Source organism: Tiliqua scincoides, chromosome 4 (assembly GCF_035046505.1).
Source record: "Tiliqua scincoides isolate rTilSci1 chromosome 4, rTilSci1.hap2, whole genome shotgun sequence".
Lineage (NCBI taxonomy): Eukaryota > Metazoa > Chordata > Lepidosauria > Squamata > Scincidae > Tiliqua > Tiliqua scincoides.
The window spans coordinates 215730679-215750842 of record NC_089824.1 but is presented as its reverse complement, the minus strand read 5'-3'; the positions used below and the strand labels follow the sequence as shown (position 1 = coordinate 215750842).

At 42.5% G+C, this 20164-nt stretch overlaps 1 protein-coding gene across 1 annotated transcript in view; it reads left to right on the top strand.

The window, feature by feature from the left end:
- CABLES2 (Cdk5 and Abl enzyme substrate 2) overlaps positions 1-19814 on the top strand; it is a 54466-nt gene extending 34652 nt beyond the window's left edge. Inside the window, exons 4-9 of the mRNA XM_066623850.1 lie at positions 5173-5281; positions 7758-7923; positions 11130-11233; positions 13194-13300; positions 14531-14735; positions 16351-19814. Of these exons, the coding sequence (XP_066479947.1) occupies positions 5173-5281; positions 7758-7923; positions 11130-11233; positions 13194-13300; positions 14531-14735; positions 16351-16491 (832 nt within the window). The 3' untranslated portion in view covers positions 16492-19814. The remainder of the gene's footprint in view (positions 1-5172; positions 5282-7757; positions 7924-11129; positions 11234-13193; positions 13301-14530; positions 14736-16350) is intronic.
- Positions 19815-20164: the final 350 nt, after the last annotated feature.

Below are 20164 nucleotides of genomic sequence, written 5' to 3'. Positions count from 1 at the left end.
ATCTTGCCTGGATGCCTTTAAGAGGGGATTGGACAAATTTCTGGAGGAAATGTGCGGCCAATGTGCGGCGGCAGTAAGGCCAATTCTATGCTTGGGATCATTAGGAAAGGTATTGAGAACAAAACAGCTAATATTATAATGCTGTTGTACAAATCGATGGTAAGGCCACACCTGGAGTATTGTGTCCAGTTCTGGTCGTCGCATCTCAAAAAAGATATAGTGGAAATGGAAAAGGTGCAAAACAGAGCGACTAAGATGATTACAGGGCTGGGGCACCTTCCTTATGAGGAAAGCTACGGCGTTTGGGCCTCTTCAGCCTAGAAAAGAGACGCCTGAGGGGGGACATGATTGAGACATACAAAATTATGCAGGGGATGGACAGAGTGGATAGGGAGATGCTCTTTACACTCTCACATAACACCAGAACCAGGGGACATCCACTAAAATTGAGTGTTGGGAGAGTTAGAACAGACAAAAGAAAATATTTCTTTACTCAGCGTGTGGTTGGTCTGTGGAACTCCTTGCCACAGGATGTGGTGATGGCGACTGGCCTGGACGCTTTTAAAAGGGGATTAGACAAGTTTCTGGAGGAAAAATCCATTACGGGGTACATGCCATGATGTGTATGCGCAACCTCCTGATTTTTGAAATGGCTATGTCAGAAGGCCAGATGCAAGGGAGGGCACCAGGATGAGGTCTCTTGTTATCTGTTGTGCTCCCTGGGGCATTTGGTGGGCTGCTGTGAGATACAGGAAGCTGGACTAGATGGGCCTATGGCCTGATCCAGTGGGGCTGATCTTATGTTCTTATGAGGAGAAATTCATTACGGGTTACAAGTCATAGTAGGTATGTGCAAGCTCTTGGTTTTAGAGGCAGCTGCCTCTGATTTCCAAATGCAGGGGAGGGCACCAGGATGCAGGTTGTGCCTATTGTCTTGTATGCTCCCTGGGGCATTTGGTGGGCCACTGTAACATACAGGAAGCTGGACTAGATGGGCCTTTGGCCTGATCCAGCAGGGCTCTTCTTATGTTCTTATGATTTAAGTTGTAGAAATGTGCAAGTTCACTAATCTGCATAAGTGGTATTGGCATTAGTTTTCCATGAGTCTGAATTTAGACTTGTTTGGGGTACAAACTTGCAGATCCAACTTACTGTTTTTTCCAATCCACAAGCAAATGCAGTTTTAATTCACATAGTTATGATCCTCTCTAAGTGCAAGGCTAACTTAACAGTGCACACTGGAAGGGAAATAAAACACGCCTCCAAAAAGCTACTCCTTAAATGAAGGTGTTTAGAGCTTTTCCCAAACTGATCAATAAAACTTCCTGGTTTAGGTTTCTTCTTGTAAAATGCTTTCCTGGGTAGATGTGTACTTGACTAAGGGAAACCAGTTATTTCATAGTGGGGAAATAAGTTCGTAATGGAAGATCAGATATCCGAGGGTGCCATTAAGAAAAGGAGAACATCCCACCTTGCATTCCCCATATAGTCCATAACATGAAGTTCCAACAATGGAGAACTGGTTTGGTCTGGCAGTAGCGTAGCTAGAGGGAGGCAAAACAGTAAGTACAGGTTCAGATTATCAGCTGATTCTGGACCCACAATTTTATCTAACCATGGGTTTCTGAACCCATGGATCGGCTGGACCTGTTGCCCTCTGGACACAACCGGAGCTGGGCTCCACACACGGCCCCCACAGAAGCCTCCACACATGACCTCCCCAGCCCTCAGAATGCCTTCTAAAGGTACTTTAAAGGCACACATGCCTGTGCAGTGCTGTCGCTACCCAGAATGTCTGCAATGGCGAGTTGGGGGGGGCTGCTTTTATGGTGCGTTGCAACACCTACATACACAGTACTTACCTTCTTTACCCCCCGAACTACACTACTGTGGTCTGGGATTTGTGCTGCTGGGGCATGCTTCTGAGTCAGTTTGGTAGTCTTGTCCCAGAGCTCTTGAGAAACAAAGCACTGCATTTGGACTGTGGGCACTACTAAGTGTCAAGGGTCATATACAGTAGTACATGGACTTGGGAAATGGTGTTTTCTTCTCATTCCCATTCTGAATCAATGGATAACTTTCTGACATTAGAATTATTCTTTAAAATGATCCACCATTTTATGTATAAGCTATTTTCTAGAGGTTTGCCTCTCTAAAATGTGCATGCAGAATAAAATTCATTATGATAATTTGACTGGGAACTGGGGAATTGCCCAACAAAACAGAAAAATCTGTATAATTTTATACAGAGATTTTAAAATATAAATAAGAAGCTGCATTTACCAAGTCAGACCCCTGGTCCATCCTGTTCAGTATTGCCTGTGCTGTCCTGCAGTGGCTGTCCAGGGTTTTATACAGAGAAGGGTCTTCCCAACCCTAGCTGGAGATCCAAAGTATAGATCTTGGGGCCTTTTGCATGCAAAACATGCACAAGAATGTTAATCTTACAGTTAGTTACAATTGTATTTAGTAAGATACAAAACTGGGAACAAGGGAAAGGAGAGATTCACTTACTAGTCCCTTATAACATTTCCTGCTTAGGCCTGTATGAAAATACTGTGTGTGTGTAAAAAATATATATATCAATCTGTTTTGACAAAAATAATGTATATTCTTGCTCAAGCTTCTTTGCCCAGCATAGTGAAGAAGGAAATGGATATTTTCTTGCCAAAAATCCACGTACAGATGTGCCCTCTATAAATAGACTATGGGAAACAGCTTTCTTGCTCGATGGGAAAGCTGCAAGGTCACCCAAAAGAGCATGGCTTTGCTGAAAACTAAATTACTGATTTAAAGGGGAGGGGGCTGTTCTGGAGTGGGGGTGGTGGCGGCATTGCATGGTGCAGAAGTGAACGATGACCTCTGCTGGAAATCCCAGATGGATGTCCAAATCACTTGGAGCACCTACTGATGAACAACTTTGGGAGTTTGGCAGGAAATGTATTTAAATGTTTAGGTATTCCATATATCAAAGACATAGTCCATACAGCCAAGGTGCTTGGTTCTGTGTGTTAAGGTGGTATTTGCTTATAGTTATTTTAAAACATCTATTTACTGGGTTGCCAAATTACGGGTATCAGAGTTATAAACAGCCACACTGGTGCCTTTGTGAAAGTGCAGTCTGTCATGATGCTTTTGCACAGGCACAAAAGCACTAGGCTGGCAAGAGCCAGTTGTTTCTTTTATATTTGACTTCCAAAACAGAGCTGGTACATATCTTGGGGGCTTGATATATTCCCCTTTCTTGCACATATCAGATGTGTTTCATGAACTTAGCTGATAATAAAATGATATAATTTAAATAAACCAAACAACATTATAGATCTTGAAGAAACGGCACAGCAACTGACATCCATAAGGGCAAGGGCGAAAAGCAGTTAATTTTCAAAGGCCAACCAAGAAAGATCTTTGCCAAGTTTTGAAAAAGTTTGCAGGAAGCAGGCTGTAGTTTGCAGTTTGCAGGAACTCTTGCGGTGGAGTTCCACGACATTGGGGCTGCAACAGGGAAGAGCCTATTCCTAAGAGAGGCAAGCCTGGTTTGTTCACAAGCTGGAATTCCAAGCAGGGCCTCATCAGAAGACCTTCAAATGATGACGGTCAGGCTCTTACAGGATAAGTTTCCTGAGACAAACGGGACCTAAGCTGTGCCTTAGGATTTAAAAGTAAAAAGCAGCTCTTTCATTTGGGCTCGGGGGGACGGGACACACGACTGGCAGCCAGTGCAGATACATCACAACTTTCAGGTAAGATATATGAACCTCAGCCCACACCTGTTAACAGGCAAGCTGCTGCACTGGTTGACAGTTCTGTGCTGACATCAAAGGCTGTCATGTTTTGGCATCTTTTAGAATCATGGGATGATATTGGCTGGACGTTTCAACTGAAAGCCCCTGGTGGCACTATTTAATTGTGAACATTTACAGTTTTGGTCAGGGGCGCCCAAACCCCGGCCCTGGGGCCACTTGCAGCCCTCGAGGCCTCTCAATGCGGCCCTCAGGGAGCCCACAGTCTCCAATGAGCCTCTGGCCCTCTGGAGATTTGTTGGAGCCCACACTGACCCAATGCAACTGCTCTCAGCATGAGTGTGACTGTTTGACCTCTCATGTGAGTTGTGGGATGAAGGCTCCCTCCACTGCTTCTTGTTTCATGTCTGTGATGCAGTAGCGGCAGCAAAGGAAAGGCCAGCCTTGCTTTATGCAAGACCTTTTATAGGCCTTGAGCTATTGCAAGACCTTCATTCATTCATATAAGTTCATCTTTAATGTATTCATTTATGTAAATTTATTCAAATTTTAAATGTAAATTAATTCCCCCCCCCCCGGCTCCCGACACAGTGTCAGAGAGATGATGTAGCCCTCCTGCCAAAAACTTTGGGCACCCCTGGTTTTGGTCAACGTGTACATCCCATACTGGATTTAACATTCCTAGACACGCTACTAAGTACAGAAATTTATTTTTGTCCAGATTTAAAGCAGAAAAGACTAACGAGACAGTGGCTTAGCTAGAGGGTGCAAAGCGCTAACTTTGCAGGGGCCTCACTGCAGCATGCAAGCGGCCTCTCCCTCTCCCCTTTGGAGCCATTCTGGGTGGTGGGAGCAAAATGGAGGCATTCACAGTGAGGCCCCTGCAAAGTTAGCACTTTGCACCCCCTCTAGCTACACCACTGCAAAGAGATTTCCCAGATGCTGTTTGCAGAAATAGTGTTTCTTGTGAGTAGATTGCCACAGCTAAATCTGCATGCTTGTGTGTGTGTGTGTTCTGCAGTGGCTTAGTCTCCACTATTTACTCCCTGGGAATCCCACGATCCTCAGGCTGCAGTTCAAGGATCACATCACACACAAGCAGAAATGTAGTTGGCAATTGTATCTAATCATGGGAATTGCTTGTGGGAGTTGTGTGTGCCCACAGCTAATGTATGAATTATCCCTGAGTGAAATGATTTTAAAAATAGGAGAAACTCTGGCCATTGCTTGCATCCTCTTTCCTACTTCAGTGATTTGTTTTTATATCTCAAGTCATTAAAAGAAATGTTTATGGGAGCAAGGAAGACATGGGAACTGCCCTTCTAATCTCCAACTGTGTGGGTTTGGTTTTCTCGCAGTGGAGACGGTTCAGGCTAGCATGAGAAGAAGCAGCATTTAATTCTTGTCTTGCCAATTGTGTCCTTAACAGTGAGCTGAAAATAGAAGGGCAGAAACAGAGACATCCTTCGGGTGGAGTTTCAGTCTCTTCGGAGATGGTGCTGGGGCTGGAAGGAGTCGAGCTGGGAGCTGACGGCAAGGTAAGGAGACCCGACCTGCATGGGTGTTGGGGAATCCCTGCTTTAATTCCAGTTCTGTGCTTATTCTGGGAAGTGTTGGGGTGCGATCAGTTTTGGTACAGAATGGGAGGTAACCTGGTTATTTAAATGTGTGTATGCCACTCACAGGCGAATCACATCGACCCCTCATGTTTTTTGATAGTCACCTTTAGTCTAATCCTACTTGGAGCTTTGATGCTGTTTAGAGTTATGCTGCTTCTGTTTGATAAGGCTGATAGTGTTTCCTGTCCTCTACTTCTCTGCATGGTAGGAAGTTGCATGGAAAGTCTTTTATAGTAGCAATTCCCTTGTGACAAAATATATAACTTGAGCATGGGGGACAAGATCCCAATGCTAATCTCTCAAGCAGCATCAATCCCCTTCCAAACCAAACAGCACATACTTGGAACACAATAAGGTAGCTCCTTTCCAGTTAATTGTAAATATTTAAACTCTCTTGTTGGCTACCTTCAAACTGCCAGACAATTTTTCCCTAGCCCTCGTCTGTGCCAGTGTGATGTGTTTAATCAATGGCACCCATCAATGACAATCTAATCAAGTATCTTGTTGCCCTCTGATCCCATTGAGGAAGCATCTTTGGCTGTTAACTAAACAAAAGCCAAAATAGAAAATAATCTCACATGAACAGTATGCAATTATGACATTATTAAGAATATTTATGTACCGCTTGTTGACACAAAGTGGTCTGCATAGCTAAATAAATAAATGGCCAAATTGGTTTTTTCCTGTTCCTATAATGTTTGTTCAGTGCAATGACATATTTCTTGCCTTTTCAAAGGCAAGATTTTGAGTAGTGTAAAAAGTGTTAACTTGATCTGAATTTAATATTCAGAAATAAACTTGCCAGGGAGCACCAGAAAGGCTAAATTAATTGAATTTTGCTTCACCTCCCCTTTCTTGTTTATGTTTAATTCTGAACTAGAGCCACAAAGTGCTCCTCTAGCAAACTTTAGTTTTTACAAACCAGAGTAAATCAGATGCTTAAGCTCGGCCCACAGGTGTATACATTTGGTCCCTGTTGCATATATGCAGCGTTGGGGAGAAATGGTGGAAAATCAAAGGGAGTTGGGATAAAGCTGGTATCTGGAGATGGGGCAGGGGGTGACAGGAGTGCTGCCTGAGCCCCCACCAAGCAGAGCTCCATGCCACGTTTGGTGGCGGAAGGCCCTCACCTGCCCTTGTGTCCAGTTGACCACAAATCATCCCCCTCCGGAAGCGATTGGTGGCGGCATGACGATGTGCCAACATCATCCCATCACCACCAAACTACTTCTGGGTGGCACGCCTGCCTACCAGGCACCAGCGAACCCAGGCCTGCCAACAGCCAGCAGCACCCATTGTTTGGCATGATGAGTAAGGGGGAGTGTCATGTGGCAAGGGAGTATTGTGCGACGGGAGGCTGATACCCACCCTGGATGAAAATGCATGGCCTATCCCCCCCAAGCCAGATTACTGGCACCAGGGGAACCAGACAAGCCACTATTGCAGTGATTTTAAGTGATTTTCACTATTGCAGTTTTTTTTGTCTCAAGGCATACTGACAAGGTACTAAAATTGCCAAGGCACACCATCAGCTTTTTGACAATTGGCAAGGCACACCGTTCTGCTGGCGGGGGCTCACGTCCCCCAATGGGCCTACTAATAAATGAGCCTCCCCCAAACTCCTGCGGCACACCTGCAGATCATTTGTGGCACAAATTTATGGGTTGAAAATGGCTGCAGTATTGTATGACTGACACTGCTTACCATTTACAGCAGTGGCCCAGTGGCATGTGACAGTGTGTCACATTTTGCTACTCCGCAAACCATGCTGCACTGCCAGAACACATGTTCTGGTGCAGATGGGGGATAGGATTGGGCAGTTCATTAGAAAGTAAGCTCCATGGAACACAGTGGGGTTTGTGTCTTAACAGGCACGCTTACCACTGCACTCTGAGAGTGCTTTATTTTTTTTCCTAATCAAATTTTTCTGTTCAGATACTTTGACAATTGAGAAACTTTTCAGATACAGTATTTATATGGTATGCACTATAGGGCCTCCAAACTCCCATGTGCTGGATCCAGTGTGCCGGCTTAAGCATTCTTGACGCAGCAATGGAAAAGCCTTATCGTTCCGCTCCACAGTCACCTTTTCACTTTGGCTTGTTGCAGTGCCGCATGCCGGAGAGCTGCTTCCCCAAGAAATGGTGTGCAGAACCTTCTGGGCTTGGTATGCAGCAGAAGCAGCTCCCCGGCATGAGACTCTACGACAGACCAGCACAACGAAAGCTGGCAGAACAATAAGGAGCAGAATGATAAGGTTTTGCTGCACTGCACCCCAGATGATTATGTTGGTGGAATCTGGGCCACCACAGTTTGGCGACAGCTGTTCTAGAAAATCCACATCGGAAATGCCTGGGGAAGAATGGTCATAGGGTGCTACTCTGCTATCTTCCAGGTTGTATCCTATGCAAAGTTCTTGTATCCAACCAATGCGCTCGTTGGCCGCAAAACTGAAATTCACAGTGCTATCCCTGTGTGTCGAGCCAGTGTTCCCCGGAGTGCTGGTGGATCAAGATACAAAACTGCAACAGCCAAAACAATATCTGCTGCGACAGACATCGGTAAGTACTGTACAACTGCTGCCTGCTCTCCAACTTGTCCTCCTAGATTGTCTTACTTTCAAGTAGGCACAAGCAAATGTTTTTTGAAGTGAGAAATCTCAAGAAGGGGACAGTTTGAGCACAGAAGAGGCCCTGCTTCAAAGAGTTTGTAGGCTAACTCTAATCCAGCAGAACAGGCTCTCCCAATTATATGATGCATTTTGCATACATGGCCAAGCACTGTTCAGGCTCCCTGTTCTTCTCCCTGCCAGGTTTGTCCACATTTTCAGCAGGTGTTGTGTTGCTATAAGGAAGGTCAGCCAATGGTGGTTTTTCTCCAAATCAGGCGGAGAATGCCTTCTTTTGGACTCTTGGCTACAGAAGCCTAAATTCCTCTGTAGCTGATTGATATCTCTACATCAGGGGTGTCCAGAGTTTTTGGCGGGAGGGCCACATCATCTGTCTGACACTGTGTTGGGGGCCGGGGGGGGAAAAGAATTAATTTACATTTAAAATTTGAATACGTTTACATAAGTTTACATAAATGAATATATTAAAGATGAACTTATATGAATGAAGGTCTTGCAATAGCTCAGGGCCTATAAAAGGCCTTGCATAAAGCAAGGCTGGCCTTTCCTTTGCTGCTGCTACTGTATTATAGATGTGAAACAGCAAGCAGTGGACAGAGACCTCATCCCACAGCTCAAACAGTCGCCCTCCCGCTGAGAGCAGTTGCGTTGGGCCAGTGTGGGCTCCAACAAATCTCCAGAGGGCCAGAGGCTCATTGGAGACTGTGGTCTCCCTGAGGGTCACATTGGGAGGCCTCGAGGGCCACATGTGGGGGTTTGGGCACCCCTGCTCTACATGAAGCATGATTATGTCTATCTGCTTTGTAGCACTCCATGTCCTAGCTTTTCAGCTTTTGAATATGGGCTGTTAGCAATAGAAGGAGGAAAATGTAGAAAGAAAGTCTTAATAATAATTGGTTATAGTGAGCCAGGGAAAGAGAGTCATAGAAAAGACAGGGAGTTTTGCAGTGTATTGAAACCTTCCCTCTTCCCATACCCCTCTGCTTCTCAGACTCTTACCAGAAATCTTTTCCTACCCAGCAAATAGTGCTAGAAACTTACTGATAGTTTCTTATAATTTAAAAGGTGAGGTTTTCAGAAGGCAGAACATTGTCCCAGGCACTAGCTTCCATACTCTTGCAGCAAAATTGTAAGCCTCCAGAATTACACACAGCCCTTTCTTAATTGCTACCAATTTAATCAGATTCTCCTGCAGCTGAGTGGGAGAATTTAACCTATGCAATGCTTAGATTCAGCATTGAATCATTGTGCATTGAGACACTGAAATTGGTTGTTATAGGGATAAATTCTGCCTTTGGGTCTTGTAATCCTGGCTAGGCAAAAGAGACACAGTCAAGGCATTCTTTGAAAATCAAAGTGATGTCTGTGAACGCAGAAGCCTAAAGAACTTCTTTATGAAAATTTGAGCAAAGGACAATCAGCTTTAAAATAATAAATACATCATTTATTGCTGATGCTGAATGAATATTCTGTCTAACTAGCATTGGCTTTCGCAAACACTGTCTAATTTCTGAATACCCCAGTTTCAATAACCCTAATTTCTCAATACCCCCCAGTCTGAATTTGAGACCAGGACATCTATTTCCTCTGATGTGTCTTGGGAACTTGCTTGATGTATTTTTATATGGAATAAATAAATTGTTTTATATATCAACTAGGTTCCCCTTCATGTTTAAAACTTGGTTAATCTAATTGTTTCTCATAATATCACCATTGCCTGAGATGCATTCTGTAGCAAGCTTCTATTCCAATAGTATAATAAAACCAATCCAGCCCCGTTAAATGTATGTATCTGCCTTTTCTATGCCCTCCCTAAATTTCACAAAGTGCAACAGTTTCACATGTATACACCATAGATAAAATGCTCCAAATAACCTTCTAGCCAGTCAGACTGGCTGGCTGACAAGAGTTGCTGTGTTGACACAGTTATGTAAAAATGCCAGGGTACTTTGCAGACCTGTTAGCTCAGGGCTCCCATTACAAAACCAATAACTATTTTCCTGTGTTCTGTAGAATCAGCAATAACACTGCCATGTAAAGATTCATTTGTTTTTTTGTTCATGCATCAGAGCTTCTAAATATAGAAGGTTTATTGTTCCTCATAGTGCAGAAGTCATAAAGCACCAATTTGACTTTCAGAGTCATGACTGTAAGTTGTATTGCTGGGAGTTAGGCCATCTAGCCCAGTAGGATCTACTGTGCTAGCTTAAGAGCACTAAGCCAGTCACATGAATCTGCAGCAGTGTGGTACCCACTTCCGTGTGGTACAATCCCATGTTACTGGTACATGAGTGGGAAAGAATATGAATCAACCATATGGGCAGAGCCAGTTGCCCTCCTTTCATCTCCAGCTGTCGCCAGAGACATTTGCAGTGTGTGGGAGAACAGCAGGGAAGCAGGCATGAGAGAGGCAATGGTAGTAAAGAAGCAATATATACATCAGCTGTCTTGTGGACTTGAGCTTCATTGCAGTTGACAGCTTATTACTGTTACTCAAAATAATTCTGTGGTGTTCACACAGTACCATCAGTGTGCATGGTACTTTACAAAATGGAATGGGTTCCTACCCCAAGAGAGTTACAAGTTCTTGAGCCTGTCCAAAATGTAGCAGAACTGCTACACATTTTGGTAGTTTTAGGCAAGAGCATCTGGATTCCTACCAAATGCTTTCTGCTTTTGAGATGTGTTCAGTCCTGCTAGCATAGTATCAATGCACATGATATTTTATAAAGGTAAAATGGAAAGGTAGGGTCTCCACCCTGAGGAGCTAGCAATCTAAATTCCAACAGTAAAGGAGGCAACAGAAGGAGCAAAGGAAGAGATGAGCAAAGCAGATAGGATGGATGGGCACAAATGTAAGTATTTCTTGCTTCTGCCTTTGGCAGTAACATTCAAAGCCTGATGAATATTGTGCTCCTTTTGTGTGCATGGTGCAATTTCACCTGAATTAACAGTGTTATAAGCAGCTCTGGTTGTCCCTGCAGGACCAGGACAGGGCATGGTATAAATGTTAGAAATATTCAAGAAGGTGTTCGTTTTTTTTCTTGCTTAAATTAGTTCTAAACATAAAGATTTCCTGATGTCCTGTTAAAATGTGATGCTCATATGAGCTTCCAATGCTGCTTTTATTATTCCTAGGAAATGAAATTGGGGAGTTAGCAGAGTACAACCCCAATCTCCTTGATGACCCTCAGTGGCCCTGTGGGAAGCACAAGCGTGTCCTCATCTTTGCATCATACATGGTAAGACGGTGATATAGTGCAGTTCATCAGCAAATAATGCATTAGAGGAAGAACTACTCCTTATGCTGGTAAAAGAATCTCCATGTTTTTTATTAAAATGAATACTCTCAGATTTTTATTAGTTTATGCCTTGGGGTCAAACTGTATGTAACATGCGAGACTTGTGATTTATTTTTTAAAAAAATCAATAAATTATAGGTCGCCCATGTGACATATAGTTTGACCCCAAGGAATAAACTAATAAAAATCTGTCAGTATCCATTTTAATTAAAAACATGGGGATTCTTTTATCTGCATAAGGAGAAGTTGGGGCAAGGGATTGTGGCACTGATGATGGGAGGCATTAATTCTCCCCCCATGCACATTCACTGCACCATCTCCCTATCATAAAATCCCCTCTCTGCCCCCCCCAAGTTGCTGTTAGCTACAGACATAAAAGTGACAAAATGTCTCCCAAAAGTAGCAGATGTGGATTCATATCAGACTCACTGCTCAAGCTATGTACCTCCACACATGGCCTAAGGATTTCGCCTCCCAATGCAAGAGTATGCTGCTTAAAGCTAGCATAGTGACTGAACTGTGAATTGAGACGTCTCTGATTTAGATGTCGCCTTGACCATGAATTCACTAAGTGCCCTGGATGCCATTTCTCAGCTTCATATGGGCACCCCAAAATATAGGGATAACTCCTACCTAACTTATATAATGTAAAGATTTCTGTGGCAACATATGTAAGGCACTTGAGCATTTGTGTCGTAGGTGGTGTTTGCACTTCCTGGGAACCAAATAGGTGGGTGGTTACTTAAGAGCTTTCCAAGAGCATCTGACTGGCCACTGCTGGAGACTGAGTACTGGACTAGGCAGGCCTTTGGGCTGATCCAGCAAGGGAACCTTAATAAACTCAGACTCAAGTTTTTACAATGTAGTTACTCTGTGGCACTTGCTTGAAGCATCAAGTCCCACAGCTGGAGCAGTGTTACCTCCTTCGTTCACTGACCCCTAGCATTCCACCATCTATGTGCAGAATACCCCAAGGTATTTGCTGGCATTCCCTGGGGTACACTGTCAGAAATGGAACTGATGCAAATTCACAGTTCTGGACTGTACTTGGAAGTGCCAAGTATTACAAGCTTATGAGATTATCAAAGAGCTTTGAAAAACCTTCTGTCCTCAAAGAGATTAAACTTTTTCTCATCTAGGATCTACAGTGATGGCCTAGATACAGAAAGACTTGACTGTAATCCTGTACAAGGGCAAATGGTGGTTGGTAGCAGAAACTTGGCATGGCATGACAAATCTTGAACAGAACATCACCATAATGCTGGTTAGGATGGCCTCCCTACATTGGATTTGGGAGGCTGGATTTGACACCTATCTCAGAATACCACAAAGTTCACTACCCTGTGCTCCCAAGAAGCAGAGTGTTTGTGCTGGGAGTGGTATCAGATTAGCTCTTGAGAGCTGATAAAAATGTATGGAACCCAGTAAAAGAACCTGGGAAACTGATGGTAGATAGAAGTAGAAACCTGAGGGGAGAGAATATAAAAAGGCAGCACAGCTTGCTGCAGATTTAAATCCACATAGGGCCTGACTAGATGATACAAGGAACCTCTGTTTACTGCTAAAAGCAGGGGTCTTGCTTCTCCTCTCCAGTCATGTCTAGTCAAAAGACAAAGTGTTGTCATGCCCAATTTCTCCAGCCCTGCTCCGCCTCGTTGGCTGCCTCTTGTAGGGGGCAGGGTAACAATACAGTGATGTCATGCCGCAAGCCGTCTCTTACACATGGTTATTGAGGAGGGGCAGGGAAGCTTCCCTTGTCCACCACATGTGTCTTGCGCCTAGTTAGATCCTTCAGAAAGATGAGTTTCTCATTTGTGCATTTTGGATTGCTGCAATTACTTTATCTCAGTAAGAGTGGTCAATAGATCTGTGAATAAACCCCCCTTTCTTTTTATTTCAGACCACAGTAATAGAGTACGTGAAACCCTCTGACCTTAAAAAGGACATGAATGAAACATTTAAAGAGAAATTTCCTCACATCAAGCTGACGCTGAGCAAAATCAGAAGGTAAGAAAGGTGAAGAGATGATAAAGGGGGAAAAAGTGAGTAGTGAGCATCACTGTTTCTTAGCTAGCTTTGAACAAGCTGTCTTCCTTCTAAATCTGGACCAAACAGTATAAGAATAAACAGCCCAGTCTTATGCATGTTCATGCAAAAGTGTATCCCAATAAGCAAAATAGGACTTTCTCCCAAGGAAGTCTACATAAAATTGCAACCTTGACCTCACTTATGAACTTGGGTCCAGTTCATATGTACAAGAACTCTGCCAGGTGGCTTGCAGCTGAATGTGTTAAGTGTCTCCATTTGAAAGCAACAGTGAGATGCTGGGATTTGAGGTGTTAAAGGCTTCCCTCAGCAAAAGCCATTCATGCGTCCAAGCAGTCACTTAAGGATGCAGGCTTTGCTTTCTGTAATTATTGTAGGCCTCAGATTCTTTCCGTTTTTCACTGGAGGCAACATAGTAATGGAGAGAGCCTCTCTCCTTTCCTAGGCTCTTACTCAGGTTGATGTATTTCCTGTCCCCTACCCAGCTAATTCCTGTGTCCTCTCTCCCTTGTCATATGTTATCATCCCCATCAAGTTTCTTTAATGGAGTATTTTAATAAAGTTATTGTTCAGCATATATGGGGGTTTGCCTTCTGCTTTTCCAATCACAAAATTATTCATTTTCTACGCTTCCCACTTGTGCCAGCCTTTGAAACATGTCTAAGCCCCTCCTGTCAGATTCCTCCCTCTCTGCTGATAGAGCTGACTGTGCTCTTATACCCCCTTCCTCTTTGAAAGCCCGAGATGATGGGTCATCTTTACAAGAACAGACACTGTTACCTCTACACAAAAAAGTGCTGCCAGACGTTCCAAGCCTCTCACACCTGTAGAAATCTAGCTGTGACCTATCCTGCTTCATCCTGAACCCAGAAGAGTTCTCTTTCACATGCAGACAACTAATCCAGTCCAGGGGCTATGCACATGAATTATCTATTGGTTCATCTCATATTTATGTTCCACTAGCATCCCAGCCCATATTGCACTGTGACTTGAGTCAGATCCCTGTCACAGTGGAGGAGTAAAAAGGTGTCCTTCTAAAGCACACCTTTCTCCTTACTAAGGGGAATGATGGAGACCATGAAAAAGTAAGCAAAAGCTAGATTTCTGGGAGCTTAAGTGCATGACAACTGGATTGATTTTAAAAAGATTTGTTCTGTCTCTCTCTTCCCCCTTCTCCCCCCCATCCTACAGTTTAAAGAGGGAGATGCGGAACCTGAGTATGGAATGCAACCTAGAACCGGTGACTGTGTCCCTGGCTTATGTTTATTTCGAGAAGCTTGTTCTCCAAGGCAAACTCAACAAACAGAACCGAAAACTGTGCGCTGGTGCTTGTGTGCTGCTCGCGGCGAAGATTAGCAGTGATCTCAGGAAACACGAAGTCAAACATCTTATTGATGTAAGTACAACCAGTGCAACTTTATAGAATCCCCAGACCACTGCGAATGCTGGTTGGAGTTATTTTGATTAGAGTACTCTTAGCTCAGTGGTCACTATAAAGCTGAGACATGCAGCCTAATCCCCACTACCAACTTGAAAGCTACCATTTGGATGGGATGATCCCTCTCTCCGTGGAATGATTCCATTAATCGATGTAGATAGACAGAATTGTGCCATCTCTGCAGTTCTTTGGGGCAAATCCTGTCTGCTTACAATTAGTATTACAATTACAATTAGTTGGAAATAGACTTGTCATTCCAACTGCATTGGGACCAGCACTTCTTCATCATCTCTAAAACAATTTAAGATCTCTGGGCAGATCTTCAGAAGGACTCCTTTTCCTCTTCTTATTTTTAGCTTTCACATGCTGTTGTCAGCTTCTCTCCTGATAACAGGTTTTCCCCGTTCTCTTTCCTCTGAAAAGCTTTGCTTTGGAGTGGCCTCGCATAGCACACCCTATCCATGTAAACTTGGAAACAAGTTCCCCTACTGTCTGTGAGACTTAGAAATAAGTGTACATAAAATGGCCCCTTCAGAATTGCTTACCACCTTTCAATTTATTTTCTTCGTTCCGCATGTCTTACATGAATCCTTTCACCACTGACCAAATATAACAATCTAAGCAAGCCTAGCAGAAAGTTGGCATACAAATCTGCTTGGCTAATGAACTACATTCCAGTCTTATCTGCAGTGGTGTAGCGAGAGAGGGTGCAAAGCACTAGGTTTTGCAGGGAGCCTCACCACAATGTGCAAGCAGCGCCTTCCTCTCCTCTTTGGAGCCATTCCAGGTAGGGGGGTGCAAAGAGGAGGTGAATGCTTCCGTTTTGCTCCCTTTGCCTGGAATGGTTCTGAAGGGGAGGGGCTGCTTGTACACTGTGGTGAGGCTCCCTGCAAAACTTAGTGCTTTGCACCCCCTCTCGCAATGCCACTGCTTATATGCAACACATCATCAAAGCAATGCATTACAACTAATTTCCACAAAAATATGTTTGCTCTTCTCCAAAATTTAAAGATGTGGGATCTTCCATCTCAAGATGTGACACTCTGGCCCTTGTTCTCACTGAGATGGTGAACTTTGCATACAGTGGTGCAGCTGTATCATGTACACTATATACAGCAAGTGGGCACATGTTTGATGGAATGCACCTCTATGCAAAAAAGTCCCCTGCATGTAGAGGCTTCGTGCATCAGGAAGGCAGCTAGGCTAGAACTCTTCTCCCTGAGATGCTAGTTATGTACCAGCATTCTTTTCTACTGGAGGAACATTCCAAGCATATGAAATCCCTCTTGCAGTGTGAATTGCTACAGCTCTGCTAAGTCAATGAGGAGTAGGTCCTTTTTGATACTAATCAGTCAAGTGACCTTTGAGTTCTTTATCGGAGACTCAGAACTCTTGCTGCTTGTAGATCTTGCTGCTGATGTAGATCTAGGATAACACTGTTCTTTTAAGCTATTTTAAGGGAATGCTAAATAACATTGACACTATATGTAAAGCCATTAGCAATCTGCTAGTCCTTCTCAAGGTAGATGACATGGCATCCTACTCAATTTTTTCTCATTTTATTCCATTACAGAAGTTAGAAGAGAGATTCAGATTCAACAGACGAGATCTCATTGGATTTGAACTTACTGTCCTTGTGGCATTGGAACTCGCCCTTTACCTTCCTGACAACCAAGTGTTACCTCATTTCCGGCGTCTCACACAGCAATCCTAGCTCCATTCTAGCAAAGTGCCAGTACTTGCATGTTGAATTTTGGTGTAGGTTGATTCCGTGCCACCATATTGAACCACATCATGAACTAGACCTAACATGAAGACTTCAGTGGAATTTTATGGAGCTACCAAGTTACAGGTGGACAGTCCAGATTCCACATGTGGAAAGTGGCAGAATAAATGTTGGGCTTTGAACTTTCAAGCACAAACGATTCACAGCCAGTTGCCACCAGAACTGATATTTGCCTGTTTGCATTTTTAACTTGGAAACGACCCGTTCTTCCCTCCAGGTGTTGCTGTTTTTCTTGAAAACCTTTCTTTCTTTTTTCCTCTTCCTTTAATCTAAACAAGAGCACTGCTTCCATTCCAAAAATCATACAACTAGTATTACTGAGAATTCTTACATTTTAAACCATGAAAACATGTACTACTACTTGAGGGGGGAAAAGAATAAGATGTGCCTAAGACTGGGCTGGGCTGCTACCAGTCTTTTTTTTTATGTTTGTTAGTATCAAATTCTGAAACTTAAATAGCAATTTATTCTTCTGTCTCTGTTTACCTTGAGCTATAAGCAAAACAGTTTCATTGTGTCTGCACTATCAATTCCAGAAGGGACGTATATTTTAGAATAAGATTTGTTTGTCATAGTTCACAAATGAGAGTTTTTTCTTTTTTTAATTGAAACATGTTTCTCAAATGTTGCACTTGTTGAACAAGGCAGCTATAGCAAAACAATTCCCATTTTAACTTGTCCTTCAGTGAGTGACTAAAGGCTGCTGATATACAGTGGTAATTTGGTCTTTGTAGCTCCTGGGGTTGGTATCTTTTGTCGCTGCTTACTGTAGCTTGAAGCAAAGAACTGTTTTATTTATAACAGTGTATTTCATGTATTGTCTTTCCTGTGTGCTCTTGACGCACACATGTTTCAGTCAGTACAGCTGTCATTATCTAAATTAAGCCAATGAAACAAGCAGGTCTGACTTCAGAAATGCTCCTTTCTTTTTGAAACTTGGTTCTTCCAAGCTTTTTGCCACTGTGATGACTCTCATGAACCTGATCTTTGTTGCACATCAAACCACCACTCCTTGTAGAGGTTAATGCACAGTGATGTTTATACAGATAACAGCTCCTTCCACTGTTAGCCAGACATTTTTGGCTTAAACATCCAGTTGTTAAAGATGAACTGTACAACTTCTTGAACCTGTAGCAGAAGAGTTGGTGGTTGTCGGGTTTCTTTTCTAAGCAATATTGTGATTCAAGTATTTGGTATGTGTGTGTGTATGATATTTTCCAGGGAACAAAACTGCTATTTGGGTGTTGTGATTGAGACGTTCATATTCATTTTTTACTGTGACTTTGGCCAGTTCTGTGTATATGTGCAGAATGAGGTGCTAGGGTTCTAGATTGTGCCACTGCAGATATGGGGCCTTATTTTTAAAAAGGGGGGATAATCAACAATTCAGGAGTAGGCTCAACTAAGCCTTTTTTCCCCCTGTTGTGCTAGTTCACTACATGCTGGGGAATTTTTCACATAGGGGGGCATCCAAAACTACTCTGGTCACTGGTCCAGCTGAAGTGGCACGGCTGTGAACTTTACTGCCTCATTCTATTTTAACCAGTAGTTTAGCTCATAGAAACCAAGCTTCTTGTTAGAATAGAGGGTTTTATGCCTTCTAACTCTAGAGTGCCATGAATCCTAACTAGTTAAGTATTCAATAGCCATAAAAAAATGAGGGAAGGATCACAAATAAGTTCTAGAAACATTTGAAATGGAGCATGCAACACGTTAGTGCATTACTCCGGTGGGATTTTTTAAAGTAAGGAAGTTTCAGCCTTTGGTTCCTCCATAGATCTCTGGCATCTATGCATGGCTATAAAACTATTTGGATAGACCATTTGAGGTAAGGCCCATTTGACTTCATTGAAATTGCAGCAAATGTAGTTAAGAATGCCTTTTTAACCTAGCATCTAATGTTAATGCATCCACCTGTAGTAATAACTATCAAGTCATACTTATAGCACCTTTTTATATCATTGTAGTACAGGGATATTATGCAGTTTAACAATGATTGCTTGTCAGAATATGTTTCTGAGCAAACTTTCAGGATGGCAGTCTAACTTTTTCTAAGACTAGGAACAGTTTCATGGAACAATAAACTATTTCATTTTTCACATGAACTGCAGGATGCTGTAAAATTTTCCATCTGCCAAAATGAAAAAGAGTTGCCAGTTTCGCCTTTTCCCGCTAGAAGCAGTGACATTGTTTAAGCAGAAACCTCCGCTTGGGAGCATTTGAGCTGGTGAAAGCTATAAGAATTACAATAGCTATTGTAGTTGTACCAGTTACAATAGTACAAAATCTTACAAATTTTATCTTTGGGAAAAGTATAAAATGCTCATTCTTTTGTATTACTTCCAAGGCCTGTTCTTTAGTCAAAACATCTGCATTATTTTGAATGCATAATGACAGTAACATGGGTTCATCCTCTTCAGTGATTAAACTGGATTTATAAGTTTTCCTAGTGGGGTAAAAATCAGTCTGAGGATGAAGAATCTAAGCCTCTAAACCAGAGTTTTGATGCTCTTGTTTCATTTCTGTACAAACATACTCGCAGATCTGAGGTGCTCCATATACAGACAGAGGACTTTTTGAAGTCCTATTCATTTTCAGTGTGTGTTGTATTAACATTATTAAAAGTGTTCAATGATTAATCCTGCATAGCCTAACCCAGGGAAATATTGTTACACAAGAACTGAAGATAAGGAATTGAGTTTCAAATTGTCTTTTTTTTTCTTTGAGTTACATGTTGATCTCATTTCTGTGACTTAACATGGTACATATTAACAGTTCAACTGTTGAAATATGTAGTGATTAAGGAGTGTGTGAGCTTGCTTGCATTCTCTTACCTTAATTTTTGGTTTCTGTCTTGGCTAAGCCTCATTTTAGTTACTTGTTCATGCAAAAGCTGCCACTGTGTGGTAAAAATTATTATTACAGCCAAAACTAGACCCATTGTAACATCCCAGATGGCTTTCTTAAAGAGAGAGGTCCTGTTCTAAATTGTCCCTGGTTTAAATTGTGTAATTAACCTATGTAAATAATGGTGCTTGTTCACCTTCAGTCCAAGAAACACTCCAGGTAGGAGTCTGTACAATTGTGTAAATAGTATTGTGTGTGTATGTGTAGTCGTAAACTTAAGCCCCTGCTTTGTAAATTGTCCAATTCCGTTCTTCCAATGAAATGAATGAATTTGTTAATAAGGTGCTGTGTAATTGAATGTTTTGATACATATTTTATAACCAAGCACATCTGAAAATATTTCAGATTTGTGTCATAAATATTCCTTTAAAAAAAATTGTTGGTTTTTTTCTTTCTTTTCCCTGCCCATCACTGAAACACTTGACTATAAAAATTATTGGATATGAGGCATTTTGGGGGGGGGGGGGACAAGAGGTTAGGGATAGAGGATGACTGCAATTCAAAACACCCAGATCTGGAGATCTGGAGCCGCCCTGGGTCCCTTTGGGGAGAAGGGCGGGGTATAAATAAAGTTACTATTATTATTTTTATTATTCTCACAAAGATGAAATACATATAATTTTCATTAGTTAGTACAGTATTATGTTCAAAATACTGTTACTTACAAATTTGAAAATCCCATCTAAATATGGCT